Here is a 15,001-nt window from a genome sequence, read left to right on the forward strand (position 1 = left end):
CATGAATACTAAATGCAATAAAAACAAACCAAGTGGCATAAAAGCAACTAATAATAATACTTAAGCGTTTAGGCCAAGTTTTGCCACCAAATAAAATATTCTCAGAATGTTTTTGGGTTTTTGAGTTATTGATAAGAAATAGTGGACCTATTCTTACAGGTATATAAACTTATACATATGTTATAAAAAACACATTCAAAGTTTCTATGATTAAGTGCGAGGTTTAAAAAGTATGTAGGGCAAAGTTAATGAATACTTTTGTGTTTCATTTCATCATATGGTCAACTAATGATCTGATATGCACTAACTGCTAGACTTTTTAATACACGACATTTTTATGCTTTATAGTTGAAATCAAATCTAAAAGTAACTGACATCCTCATCTGCCTTATTTTTGTTGTAAGCAGATCAGAATTATTCAACTTGGGTAAAATGAACTGCCACTCAGGTACCAAATGAAGCAAGCAGCCCAACAGCCTCCTGCCTTCATTAAATAAAATACCTTCGCCAGTAAGTGGCAGGGCTGTTGAGAAAGGGGTTTAACGTTTCTCCCGGTTGAGCCTCCCTGAGCAGCTCATTTTGCTCAAACATCAGCCCTAATGTTAGTGGTAAGAGCATCCTTTGCTGAAGAGCATCCTTTGCGTTCTTCCAAAGCAGCACTGTCCCCCTGCCTGCTCCCGTCAGCAGCACCACTTGGCCAGGCATCAGCGCTCTCTCCAGGGTTCCTTCTTCATGTTCCTCTCCAAAGACCACCCCTGAAGTCAGTGCTTTATTACTGTGCCCGCCTCTTTTAGACCCTGGGTTAATACTTACTTGCCCTGTAAAAAGTAGCTCATGAATGCCACATTATTCTTGCCGTCTCTCTCCGCACCCTCTGCTAGCTTGTTCACCATAGTAGCATTTCCAGAGGCAGTGGCCAAAAGCAACAGACCCCCATAATCCTGTGCATGGTGCAGGCACTCCTGGGCTAGGCCAAACTGGCATTTACTAATGGCAAGTTCAGCAAGTTGTTTCCACTTCTGTTCTGACTGTAAGAAAAGAGATTCCACATTAAAATATCTTTTAAATAAACATTTGAATTTCCAACAGCAACATTATTCTGTTAGTCTGAACATTACTGTAATAACAATTTTATATTTTCTATAATTATAAAATACATATTTTATGTATACTGAGCTGTGCTTAAGTAGGTTCTATCGAATTAAGAACGGAATGACAAAATGTATAATGAGGAAACTGAAATTATTCACGTACATAAGATTAATTCAAACACAGATTTAATGCATATGAATAATCACCAGCCCATGATGCTTTTATTTTGTAATTACACAGTGAAACTAACGAGTTTCAAGGTAATCAGACTATTTTAAGGAATGATTTAATACCATTTTTTGAAAGCAGAAAAAACTTTTTATGTCCTTAAATATTTAATAATAAATATTATTTCTGTCATTTGGAGCTTCTCAGAAATCAAATAAAATGCTGCTCATTTGGATGATCTTAACATAGCTAAAATTTATTTAGTGCATCTGAAATGAATTTACCAGTAAATGCTAGACTTAAACCACAACTGGGAGCCCTCCGTATACAAAATATACAACGATCCATAAAAATGTCATCAAACTGTCTCAAAATGTCAGAACCCTTCTTTAAAACCAACATCTTCCTCACTAGTTTGGGATATTGGCAAATTACTGCTGTGTCTGCATCCTTTTAGAGTTCCAGACTCCTTTATCTGCTATCTTCTAGCTTTCCTTCTCTTCCAAAACAGATCTCATGTAAGATTAAAAAAAACCACACTTTTTCTTAAATTAGAATGCTAAGAATATATTAATAAGAATATAATAATATATATCTCCAATATAATCCATTTAATATATGCAAAGATGAACGTAATTCATTTTTTAAGAAGACCGAAGGAAGGCAACAACCTCACCAAAATGAGTCACTAATTTGCATTTCAGAAAACTTTAAAACACAACTTATAGTAAACACATGTTAAGTACCTACTGACCCTTCCATCAGTTACAAAAAATCATAAATTAGTACATACCTCTGCTTCCACTGCTAATTGGTACGCAATTTTTAGTTCTCCAAGCTGAAGAGCAAGTTCAAAGCGATGCTCAGGGTCTGTGGATACTGTAAGAGCTTGCTGCTTGAAGCCCTAAACAGATAAAATACGTGTTTATGTACAGAAAAACCTGTGTGTGTAGTCTACATATACAGTGCACACACATGGCAAACAATCCATTGCTCTCTCAAACTAAATAGGCTGCTGACATTGGAAGCCCCATTACTTAAACAAAGTAACAAATAAAAAATACTCTTCAATTAGAAGACAGAAAAATTAAGGGGTTGTTAAATTAACTGGTAAAAAACAGGGCAGACAAAATTCAGTCACACAACATCTACTGTTTTCTAAACAGTGGGAGCTGACCAATGCTTGATAAACTCAAGTAAAACAACCACCAGTAAAATTTAGAAATGTAAAAGTAAACGAATGTCAAAAAGAAAAGGATTTTGGAAAGTTGACTGAACAAGAGCCACTTCAAAAAGAGAAAGACAGACACAGTGGTGTAAACCTAGCTGTCCGTAATCTCCTGAGCTGGGCCTTAGAGATCTAGTCCAGTGCCTCAGAGAAAAGGAAGTCGAATGTAAAACCTTCCAATTTTCTATCATCTGCAGGTCATTTAGCAAACATTTTGCTTTCAGGTCCTGATATTGATCTGGTGTCATTACCTATGCCTTTACTGTTGGTCTCATGTCCAGTTTACTCATGAGCAAGTATTCCAGAGCACAGAAGTCTAAAACTGCCTTCCCATGCTCCAGTCATCAGCAACAAGCTTTTAAACCAACTACTGTAATGACTATATTAGCCTCTCCCTCAAGACAAACAGGGCTGATGGGGTCTGCCCTATGGGCAAGTTCTTCAGCTCCAGGGATGTGGTATATGAGACAAAAAGCTCAGGCTACAGAAGACTTCCTCAGACTGAGAGTGAATGCTCTGTTAGGGGTGGTCAGGATGGAGAAGTTGGACAGCTGTCTGAGTTCTGTCTGGGTAGATATTCAGTACTGCTGTATCACTGTTTAAAATAACTTCCCAGACTATACAAGCTGCCCCTCCCTCCATTCTCCCAGGAGTACAATGTAACAAGGCATTCTGAATAATCTGCATTACTCCCTTTCTTCCCTAGCACTGATGTAGACAATATAAAATCCAAGAGTGGAGGATGGAAGATCTATAGAACTAGTCAGATATAGGTGAGGGCAAAGCAGATGAAATGAGGTGGGCTATATACACTTACTTTTGCTTTCCTGCAAATCCCCACTGAAATGACACTTAGGCGGTTCTTTTTTAAAAGCATAAACTCCCAAGGACACACAGAAAGGCAGCAGAGACATTAGTAACAATTTTGGAAGCTTGAAAGCTGGTGGAGGAGTACAAACATTCAAGTTAAAACACGAGAGAGGACTAATCCCTAAATCAGGAGTGAAGACAGCAGAGAAACAACCTGATTCACACCTCAGAATCCCCAGAGGTGTCCCGTGAAGGGTAGTGCTAAAACCAGCAAATAAACAAAACTGCCTGAAAGTCTACATAAGAAGCAGTTAGATACCCCAGGTCCCCACTCGTCTCCCTGCCCCGACCTCTCGACACACACAGAAGACAGGAATCTTGTTCTTTGGAGAGGGTAAACTAGAGGGTCTACAGTCTGAGGGATCCCTGCACACCCAGAAGGGGTGCTCAGTGGCAAAAGGAAAACAGGAGATTATAAGAATAGATGTTGAGACTAAATATCTGAAATACTAAATACTGAGACACCAAGCCATACTCTGCTCAGCCCGCACAAGGATGGTGATTGGGGAGCTTCCCTGTAAACTAACCAGTCAAAGGGGTAAGACTTAAAAATACTAAAATGTCAACGAGGGCCATATGCCAGCCTGAACAGTGCCTGGTACAATACTAAGTGCTCATTAAATTCACTAAATGAATAAGTGAAGAGTCATTAAATTCATTAGATGAAGATACTGATACTGATTGAGGCTCCCCAATCAAAAGGCCCAGCCACATCACATATTTTTAGTCCAGCCAATAAATTCACTCATAAACTCAGATCTTTTGACCTGCTTCTTAGACCTCCACTCTTAAATGAGTGCCCAAAGATCATCAGATACCGGAGGAAAATCTTTAAAAGGAAAGACAGAGATCAAAATGAACCAATAACAGCAATCTGAAGAAAGCATACCACATAAGGGGAAAAGAAAACGCAACAAAACTATCATTCATACCCTTACAGAGGGTATGAAGACAAACTCTGGTCCATAAACAAGATTTTAAAAGTCCAAGAATAACAAAATGAGAAAACCAGTGCAAGAGGTCCAACATCTGAATAACAGTTGCACAGAGACAATATAGAAAACAAAGGAAGGAAATCAACAGAGAAATGATTCAAGAAAATCTCTCAAAAATGAAGGAATGACCTATACACTAATGATGAAAAATCTGAAAGTGAAATCAAGAAAACACTCCCATTTACCATTGCAACAAAAAGAATAAAATATCTAGGAATAAACCTACCTAAGGAGACAAAAGACCTGTATGCAGAAAATTATAAGACACTGATGAAAGAAATTAAGATGATACAAACAGATGGAGAGATATATCACGTTCTTGGATTGGAAGAATCAACATTGTGAAAATGACTCTACTACCGAAAGCAATCTACAGATTCAATGCAATCCCTATCAAACTACCACTGGCATTTTTCACAGAACTAGAACAAAAAATTTCACCAATTGTATGGAAACACAAAAGACCCCAAACAGCCAAAGCAATCTTGAGAACGAAAAACGGAGCTGGAGGAATCAGGCTCCCTGACTTCAGACTATACTACAAAGCTACAGTAATCAAGACAGTATGGTACTGGTACAAAAACAGAAAGACAGATCAATGGAACAGGATAGAAAGGCCAGAGGTAAACCCACACACATATGGTCACCTTATCTTTGATAAAGGAGGCAGGAATGTACAGTGGAGAAAGGACAGCCTCTTCAATAAGTGGTGCTGGGAAAACTGGACAGGTACATGTAAAAGTATGAGATTAGATCACTCCCTAACACCATACACAAAAATAAGCTCAAAATGGATTAAAGACCTAAATGTAAGGCCAGAAACTATCAAACTCTTAGAGGAAAACATAGGCAGAACACTCTATGACATAAATCACAGCAAGATCCTTTTTGACCCACCTTCTAGAGAAATGGAAATAAAACCAAAAATAAACAAATGGGACCTAATGAAACTTCAAAGTTTGCACAGCAAAGGAAACCATAAACAAGACCAAAAGACAACCCTCAGAATGGGAGAAAATATATGCAAATGAAGCAACTGACAAAGGATTAATCTCCAAAATTTATAAGCAGCTCATGCAGCTTAATAACAAAAAAACAAACAACCCAATCCAAAAATGGGCAGAAGACCTAAATAGACATTTCTCCAAAGAAGATATACAGACTGTCAATAAACACATGAAAGAATGCTCAACATCACTAATCATTAGAGAAATGCAAACCAAAACTACAATGAGATATCATCTCACACCAGTCAGAATGGCCATCATCAAAAAATCTACAAACAATAAATGCTGGAGAGGGTGTGGAGAAATGGGAACCCTCTTGCACTGTTGGTGGAAATGTAAATTGATACAGCCACTGTGGAGAACAGTATGGGGGTTCCTTAAAAAACTACAAATAGAACTACCATATGACCCAGCAATCCCACTATTGGTCATATACCCTGAGAAAACCATAATTCAAAAAGAGTCATGTACCAAAATGTTCATTGCAGCTCTATTTACAATAGCCCGGAAATGGAAACAACCTAAGTGTCCACCATCGGATGAATGGATAAAGAAGATGTGGCACATATATACAATGGAGTATTACTCAGCCATAAAAAGAAATGAAATTGAGCTATTTGTAATGAGGTGGATAGACCTAGAGTCTGTCATACAGAGTGAAGTCAGTCAGAAAGAGAGAGACAAATACCGTACGCTAACACATATATATGGAATTTAAGGGAAAAATGTCATGAAGAACCTAGGGGTAAGACAGGAATAAAGACACAGACCTACTAGAGAATGGACTTGAGGATATGGGGAGGGGGAAAGGTAAGGTGTGACAAAGTGAGAGAGAGGCATGGACATATATAAACTACCAAACGTAAGGTGGATAGCTAGTGGGAAGCAGCCGCACAGCACAGGGAGATCAGCTCGGTGCTTTGTGACCGCCTGGAGGGGTGGGATAGGGAGTGTGGGAGGGAGGGAGACGCAAGAGGGAAGAGATATGGGAACATATGTATATATATAACTGATTCATTTTGTTGTAAAGCAGAAACTAACACACCATTGTAAAGCAATTATTCTCCAATAAAGATGTTAAAAAAATAAAAAATAAATTAAAATAGTGCCAACTTCACAGGCACTGTATCAGAATTAAAAAAAAAAAATGAAGGAATGAGTTTCCAATTAAGAGAGCTCATCTAATACCCAGCAGAATGAACAACTGACCCCTACACCAAGGCCCACCATCATGATAACATTACAGAACAACAGGGACAAGATCCAAAAAACTTCCGAAGAGAAATAAACAGATCAGGTACCAAGAATCAGGCATGTAAATGGCTTTAGACCTCAACAACTAGAAGCTAGAAGGCAGAAGGCAAAATAAGAGTTTCGCCTTCAAAATTCTGAGAGAAAATCATCTCCAACCTAGAATTCTATATCCAGTTAAATAGCCAAATATGTTTTAAGGTAGAACAATGGCACTTTCAGATAATCAAGGTCACAAAAAAATTTACTTGCTATTAATAAATAACCCTTTTCTCAGGAAACTACTGAAGGACATAGTCCATCAAAATGAGGGAGTAAACCAGGAAAGATAGGGAATATAGGAAACAACAGATCCAACTCAAGAGAGCCAAAGGGAAGCCTCAACACGATGGTGAGGGGATATCCATATCCATGATGAGGGCAGAAACCAGTTTCGCCTGAAGCAGACTGAACATACTGAAAGGAGATTTCAAGGAAATCTGGAGAACCATCAGAGTAGGGAGAATAAGCCTAAGCACATAGAAAAATAAGCAAAGTTTTAAAAAAAGAAACAATTATTAACTCCAGGGAAAACAAACAACTGCAAGAAGAGAAAGCTATTGCTATATCACATGGCTCAGCTATGAACAGTGTTTACACAGCCACAATAATATAAACAATGGATACCAATTTAATCAAAATTATGATGTAACTATATTGGGAGGATAAGGAATAGGAATGTGGCATGTATGTAGTAGAAGCAGGGGGAGTGAAAGGTAAATTCCTCATCTTGTATAGAGTGGAAAGTCCCAAGAAATGCCTAAAGCTGAGAAACAGCAATATAAGCATGTTAGACATGTGGAAATAAATGCCAACAGACTCAGCTAGAAGAATTACAAGTGATTACCGCTAGGGAGGAGAAATGAGAGAGGGAGGGCTGTTTTTTTCCTAAGCCTTGCAAAACGTACTTTGTGCACATATAACTTTGAATTTATACTAAAAAGTGCTACATTAAGGAATAGGCTTATCAGTAATCGTAAATTTTATGTATATTTTACAAAGAGAGAGAGACAGAGAGAGAGAGAGAGAAGCCAGCTAAGATAGAGAAAAATGCAGCATAGAAATGAAAATATTGATAGAATGGAAAAGAAGTCTACAAAAAGGGAAGACTAGTAATCACCTCCAACATTTAAAGAGGATGTGAAGGGCAATGAGAAAGGAGGAGGAGGAGTGTAACAAGTGACTTAAATTTACAAGAGAAATTCCACTGCCATAAGGAAATCAGTGGCAGGTAAGAAATAAAGTTCTTCAAATTTGTATTAACATTCTTTCAAATTGCTGGTTTTCAAAAACACACACAAAACAAACAAACAACCTCCACCCCCTTACCTGCTTTTCCAAGAAGTGAGCAACTCTGGTCCTCTGCTCTTTGGGAATGGTCGGAAGGACTTTATCAGCCATGCTGAAGTCTCTCCGCATGACAGCTGTCTGGTATTCCAGCACTGAAACCAGCAGGGAGTAGCTAACGATGTTGAGTTCCTTATCCCCCAGATAAAGCCTGTTGTCTTTAGGAATATAGCCCAGGAGATACATCGTCCTGTAAGAGAAACGGAAACTAATTTAGAACTAAGCCCAAGTCAGTACATACACACACTCTCTCTCTCTTGCAGTCACTCACTCACTCTGCCTCTTGCTCAAAATCTTTCCATTTGATTGATGCAATTTTGGTTAGCAATTGCCATCTATTAAAACGATAACACTGAAAAATCAGGCCTATCATTGTTAAAAGCCAGCAATTGGTTTTGTTTATGTTTAAAAAGTATGCTTTTAAATTTAGGATGCTAAAGACAAAAGCAAAACGATACTCAGCTACCTGTCCAAGTGGGCAATGGTGACTATTTCTCCTCCGACATAATAATTTAATCTGTTCACAGAACTTGTGTAAATGAAGCAGTCGCCTACCCAGAGCCCGGTTTTCACGATTTCCTGAATCTCACCAAGAACCTGCAGGAAAAAAATAAAGTCTATTATTATCTTATTCAGCAACAGGAATCCTGTCAATGACAAAAAACTGAATTAGGGGTGATACGTAAAATAAGAAATGCAAAGAAAGAATCCTATTTCAAGAAAGAAAATCTTTCCTTGGAATTTCTACTTTCTTCATTTAAGAACAGATTCCTGGATGAGTATCTGTACTGTAAAATCTCACTGTTGCGTCAAAGCTGTAATCTAAGAATGTGTTGATCTAAACTCCTAACATACATGAGACTGGCATAATAAGTATTTCAAAATGTCTTCCAAGACACCTCCACAATGGACGATTTATCTTTACATTTGAGAGCTCATTTCAAATAACTCTGGCTAAACTATCTTAAGACCAAAACACCTCCTAATTTCCTTACTGAAAGATAATCAAAGTTAGTCTAAAGGTTTCCTAAAATCAAAGCACAAATTTCTTTTGAACAAATGCTTTCAGACCCTGAGCTCTGAGCCAAGATTTTAATTTTCACATTTTACCGTAACTCCTTAAACGCTTATTAGTCTCCCCAAACCTACTTTATAGTAAAATGTTACAATGAGTGAAGTTCTGCTATAAGAATATAAATCATTTAAAAACAAAGCTGAAGTTGTGCTGATGCAATTACTTCAAAGCCATCTTCAATGCCATCTTCAGTAACTCCCTCATGTGTTTCCTGTGCAGCCAAAACTTTTTCCGACAGATATTTAAGGATAAAAAATGACTCTTCAGTGGCAATACAGACTAGCTCTCCAGAGTCAGACCAGAAAATCTGCAACATGACAAACAAAAACACAGATAAATGATTTCGGATTTCTAAGTGGGTATGACAAACTGCATACACTTTGTTTCCTACAAGATTTATCTTCCTACATTAAGATACTAAGTATACACTTAACAATTCTGTCATGTATATACACACATATTTGGGAGGGTGGACAGGGCACTACTGTTCCATTCATAGAAATGGAAAGACCTAAGGGAGGCAGCAAGGAGCGCTGGCAGTGCCAGGTGTGCTGAGATTCAGAGGAGCACAAGCCTGTTCCCTATTGCTCTAGAATAGTGTTTCTCACTCTTTTTTTTTTTCCCATTATGACCCCCACCCCAAACTTCTTTTAGGCATTTTTTTCCCAATCATCTTCCCCTGAAGTTTTAGTATCACAGATACTATATGTTTATACATATATTAATACATAAACATATACATAAGGTACACAAACACATAATGTGTATGAACATATGAGCATCTATGCTTTGTAGATAAAGAGAGTACTTTTTTTCATCAATTGGTTTCAGGAGGCAATTTCTTCCCCCTAGGGGACGACGTCCCCCTGCTGAAAATGCATGCTCTAGAAGACAGAACCAGGACCCTGGGGAGGTGGATTTGCCTCCACAGATAATTTCCTGACAGTTAAAGCTGTCAAAGAAGCAGGCAGATCTAAAGGTTGAAAACTTTGTCACTGGAGAACGGCTACCTAAATTTTAAACAGCCATTATCAGGTAAAGTATGAAAAGGCTTTCTGAACTGAGTGGGAGAGTTGTAGGCCCTTCCAGGTCAAGAACTCCCTGGCTACTTATCTTCAAAGCATTAAAGCCATTTAAAATATGAACAGCACTTGGCTTTTGTATAACTTTTTATACTTTTCAAAAAGCCCAACATCTACTGCCTCACTCAAATACCACGACTCTCCTTTTCTAAGCAATCCTGAGGTACATGGCACTGTGTCCAGCACAATGGAACAGGGACAGCAGGGTATAAGGATGTTTTTTGGCCTCAGGGACTCAGAGCTTGTCACAAAGATGTACACTCCAAAAACAGCAATGGAGGGAGCTCACGTGTTTGGGCTGAATTTCAATTCTGCGTATGAGTTCTGTATTGTCCCAGTCATAGAAAGCTAAGCCATTTACAGATCTGACTCCCAGTAAGAAGCCTCCATAGATACCTAAAAAGAACAAAAAAAAATTTAGATCTTTAGATGTTTTTGAGCCATTACAAAGCTTCTAAAATTGTATCATATATAAACAGCACTCACTTTCAGCTCCAAAATCTGGTTTAAATGATTTTTTTTCCTTAAAGTTCTTAAATATCTTTACAACACTGTTGCTCTCTCTTATTGCATATCTGGGGGGTGGGAAAAAAAAGGAAAGCAAACATAGCATATTATGTATATACTAAACAGCAATTCCACCAAATGTTACAAATATCTTCAAATATATGTGAGTAGTGAATTATGCAAAAATATTAAATAGTTGAAAATTCAATATTATATTTTTTCCTGAGAGATCAGTGACCTGCTTACAGTTGGACAAATAATGAATGGGTTTCACAAGGTCTATTACACAAATTACTAGGGCTTACAAACTATTTTAGAAGCTGAAAAGATCCAAATGTTCCTCAACAGGTGAATAACTAAACCAACTGTGGTCTGTTCCTACAATGGAACACTACTCTGCAAAAAAGGGAACCAATTACCCATCCATGCAACGACATGGATGAGTCTCAAAAACATGAATGCTGAGCAAAACAAGCCAGACTAAGAGTGCACACCACACAACTCCACTGACATGAAACCCTAAAGAAGACAAATCTAATCTACTGGGGAGTAGGGGCTGGGGTGCTGACTGCTAAGGGACACAAGGGGATTGTTTTTGAGATGACAGAAATGTTCTATATATCTTGATTGTGCTGGTGGTTACGGATTATATCCATTTGTCCAAATTCACTGAAATATACATTTAAAACAGTGCATTTTATTTGGCATAAATGATTCCTCAATAAAAGTAACTTAAAAAATAAAACTTTTATTATAAAGGGGCTCATTAGTCAGCCATGTTTGGCAACAACTTAATAAATCATATATACTCAGGCCTCTGCCTTGAAAAGGGGCTGTGGTTGGATACTTGGGAGTATATGAGGAAGTGATCTGACAAGTGCTTTGCTCAAGACGGGAAAGATGCTGAACAGGGTCTGGGCTGGATAAAGCTGAAAAGAGGAAACTGTCAAAACAGAGAGAGAGGTATGTTGAGAGAGGTAAGGTGACCATGCTTAAGATGGTAACTAAGTACCTACAAAGTACCTTTCAGTATATGGAACTGTGCATGAATGAGTTTATTTAGGAAATTTATGAAAAGATCTTACCTTTCAGTAACCTTTTTGTTAAAAAATAAAAAGCATGCATCTTACTACGCAACACTGAGGCTTACGTTACCCACTGCTGGCAGAAGAGGCAACACAAAATATGGGGAAAACAAAACTAAGAAAACTGTAAAGATGTAATTCAGTGTCTGAAAAAAACGTGTAAGCCCCGAAGTTTATGACATGCACCAAACAGGAATCAAAATGGAACCGATCAGTGACTATAATAATTGAGACGTAAATTTTTCCTGTTTTTAATGAGACTATTTTATGAACATTTTGAATTCTGACAGTATTTGTTAAGAATGGGACGTGAGTAAAGAAATACTTTTATTTGAATTACGCAGCTAAATGTGGTTTTTCCCCTTTTCTCCACTTTATTTAGAGATGTATAAAATTTGAGGATTCTTAAAGTTTATGCAAGGAATGAACAGACTTAATTAGGTAAAGTTCCTAGAAGGCATTCTGTAAGCCCATTACTGTTTTGAGGAAACAGGTTCCTCTTTGTTGTTCTGTTTCATTTTCAAATTAGGATCCCAAGTCCTTGATTTAGATTCTCAAGGAGGTTGATGATATATTTAAATAAAATTAAATGGATCCTAAGATTGTTAAAAAAAAAAAAAAAAGAATGGGAGGTAACATTACAGAAAATGAGGTGTTTTTTTTAACATCTTTATTGGAATATAATTGCTTTACAATGTTGTGTTAGTTTCTGCCGTAAAACAAAGTGAATCAGCTATATGCATACGTATATCCCCCTATCCCCTCCCTCTTGCATCTCCCTCCCACCCTCCCTATCCCACCCCTCTAGGTGGTCACAAAGCACGGAGCTGATCTCCCTGTGCTATGCAGCTGCTTCCCACTAGCTATCTATTTTACGTTTGGTAGTGTATATATGTCCATGCCACTCTCTCACTTTGTCACAGCTTACCCTTCCCCCTCCCCATATCCTCAAGTCCATTCTCCAGTAGGTCTGTGTCTTTATTCCCGTCTTACCCCTAGGTTCTTCATGAACTTTTTTTTTCCTTAGATACCATATATATGTGTTAGCAACAGTATTTGTTTTTCTCTTTCTGACGTACTTCACCCTGTATGACAGACTCTATAGGTCCATCCACCTCACTACAAATAACTCAATTTCGTTTCTTTTTATGGCTGAGTAATATTCCATTGTATATATGTGCCACATCTTCTTTATCCATTCATCTGTCGATGGACACTCAGGTTGCTTCCATGTCCTGGCTATTGTAAACAGACCTGCAATGGCAGGGCAGGAATAAAGACGCAGACGTAGAGAACTGACTTGAGGACACGGCGGGGAGGGGAAGCTGGGATGAAGTGAGCGAGTAGCACTGACATATATACACTACCAAATGTAAAATGGATGGCCAGTGGGAAGCTGCTGCATAGCACAGGGATTCAGTTTGATGCTTTGTGACCACCTAGAGGGGTGTGACAGGGAGGGTGGGAGGGAGGCTCAAGAGGGAGGGGATATGGAGATATATGTATACATATAGCTGATTCACTTTGTTGTACAGTAGAAACCAACACAACATTGTATATCAGTTATACTCCAATAAAGATATTAAAAAAAAAAAGATTCATTGAGGTTTTCATCAAGATTACATCAGAATTTAGCATCTCTCCCCAGTAGCTCAGAAAAGGGCAGCTGCAGCTCAGGATGCCAGGTGCTGGGGAGGGCCTGCCATGGTCTTGATTTGAGGGCCTACTTTGCCTTCAGCCCGTAAGTACCAGGCCCTGCCATGGGCTCCACCAAGGAAATAGGTGCTGGGTCCCCGGTTTAATGTGATTATTATATCAGATTGAGTGCCCGCTCAACACTGAACACAGAAAAGGCAGAGGCAGCTCAGGCTGCATAGCTGCCCCTGACCAATCTTCCAACACAGCTCTGGTGAGAACTGTTCTTTAACATGGTGAAGAATAGCCTACACTGAGCCTTGCAAACCTCTTTAATACAGCTGCACAGAGAACACACATTGGCAATCAGGGCAAGCTGGATATGACACAGCCAAAACTTACTCTGAAGAATCGTGGGCCCACGCAAACTCCTGGGCAGACCCAAAGCTCTTGTTTCTCAGTGCCATTGCTGTGTAGATGATATACTCGCCATCACCACACACCACAACAAACCTAGAAATTATAGAACCCAGGGAGGGAAGTACAAAGGACCAATGACATGTAAAATTTAAGTAACAATGATTCATCTTTATGGTGAAATATTTCTAATAACAAACGTTATTTCAGTTGACTGTTACAAATGAACCTATTACCTTTTAAAGTTATATATTTCTCTGAATATGGAGCTAGACATAAATATTCCACCCAACAAATCAAAAGCAGATTATGAAGAGGGGGTTACTACTGAAAATGTTACTGCAGTGGCCTCTCTTACAAACAAAGGGTCAGGAAGATGAGAAAGGGTGGAGGCACACAGGGGAAGATTCCCCTAATTCAACGAGCACCTGTTGAGCACCAAGATGCTTGGCAGTTTGCTCATTACATTTACACCATAGGAAGGCACTACCTTGTTGCAAGACTATCTTCATTTTAAAGCTGATCATTCAAATGAATAAAGATATCTTACCCCGGTTTTTAATGACTGTTAAATTTATCAAAACAAACAGGATATTTTAACATTTAAATATAAGAAAAAAAGAATGTTCCATAGTCAAAATTTTCTCAATAGACATATTGGCTGTTATTAGATTGCCAAAGGTGAAATGTAAAACTTCAGCAAGAAACATTTTATGATATTAAGGGGAAAAAATGCAATGCGTTCTTAATCTTCATAAGAAAATTTTATTACAAGTAATTATGGATACCATTTACTGAACTAGGCAGCACACTTGGTTTATATACTCTGTCTTTTTTAATACTCAGGACAGCATTATAAAATGCCAAGATCTATTGTAAAATAATTTTTAAAACTCACAGGTTTAACTTATTGTACTAGAAACTCTCCTCTCACAAGATGTTCAGTGCTTTACAAATCTTAAGGGAGAAACAGAGCGGACGATTCAAATTACAGAGAAGAAGCAGAATTATTAGCGGTCCCCAAATGTTTTCAAAAGACAAAGACCTCACAACTCTTCTTCTTAAGACCAATGAGTCAGCAAGTATTTAGAGAGCACCTACTAAGTCTCAGGATAAGACATGATTCTATGCCTTGAAGGAGCGGAAGGACACATACCAACACATCTGAAATAAAGAGTCAACACAAAACTATTCAACTGTTCA

At 38.2% G+C, this 15,001-nt stretch overlaps 1 protein-coding gene across 1 annotated transcript in view; it reads right to left on the bottom strand.

Moving 5' to 3' along the window:
• Positions 1–15,001, bottom strand: part of COPB2 (COPI coat complex subunit beta 2) — a 30,881-nt gene that overhangs the window by 2,040 nt on the left and 13,840 nt on the right. The window contains exons 10-17 of the mRNA XM_065876028.1: positions 13,784–13,894; positions 10,641–10,729; positions 10,444–10,550; positions 9,236–9,379; positions 8,464–8,594; positions 7,980–8,187; positions 2,054–2,164; positions 814–1,028 (exon numbers count right to left, since the gene is read on the bottom strand). Of these exons, the coding sequence (XP_065732100.1) occupies positions 814–1,028; positions 2,054–2,164; positions 7,980–8,187; positions 8,464–8,594; positions 9,236–9,379; positions 10,444–10,550; positions 10,641–10,729; positions 13,784–13,894 (1,116 nt within the window). The remainder of the gene's footprint in view (positions 1–813; positions 1,029–2,053; positions 2,165–7,979; positions 8,188–8,463; positions 8,595–9,235; positions 9,380–10,443; positions 10,551–10,640; positions 10,730–13,783; positions 13,895–15,001) is intronic.

The sequence above is a fragment of the Phocoena phocoena genome, chromosome 4, assembly GCF_963924675.1.
Source record: "Phocoena phocoena chromosome 4, mPhoPho1.1, whole genome shotgun sequence".
Taxonomy (NCBI): Eukaryota; Metazoa; Chordata; class Mammalia; order Artiodactyla; family Phocoenidae; genus Phocoena; species Phocoena phocoena.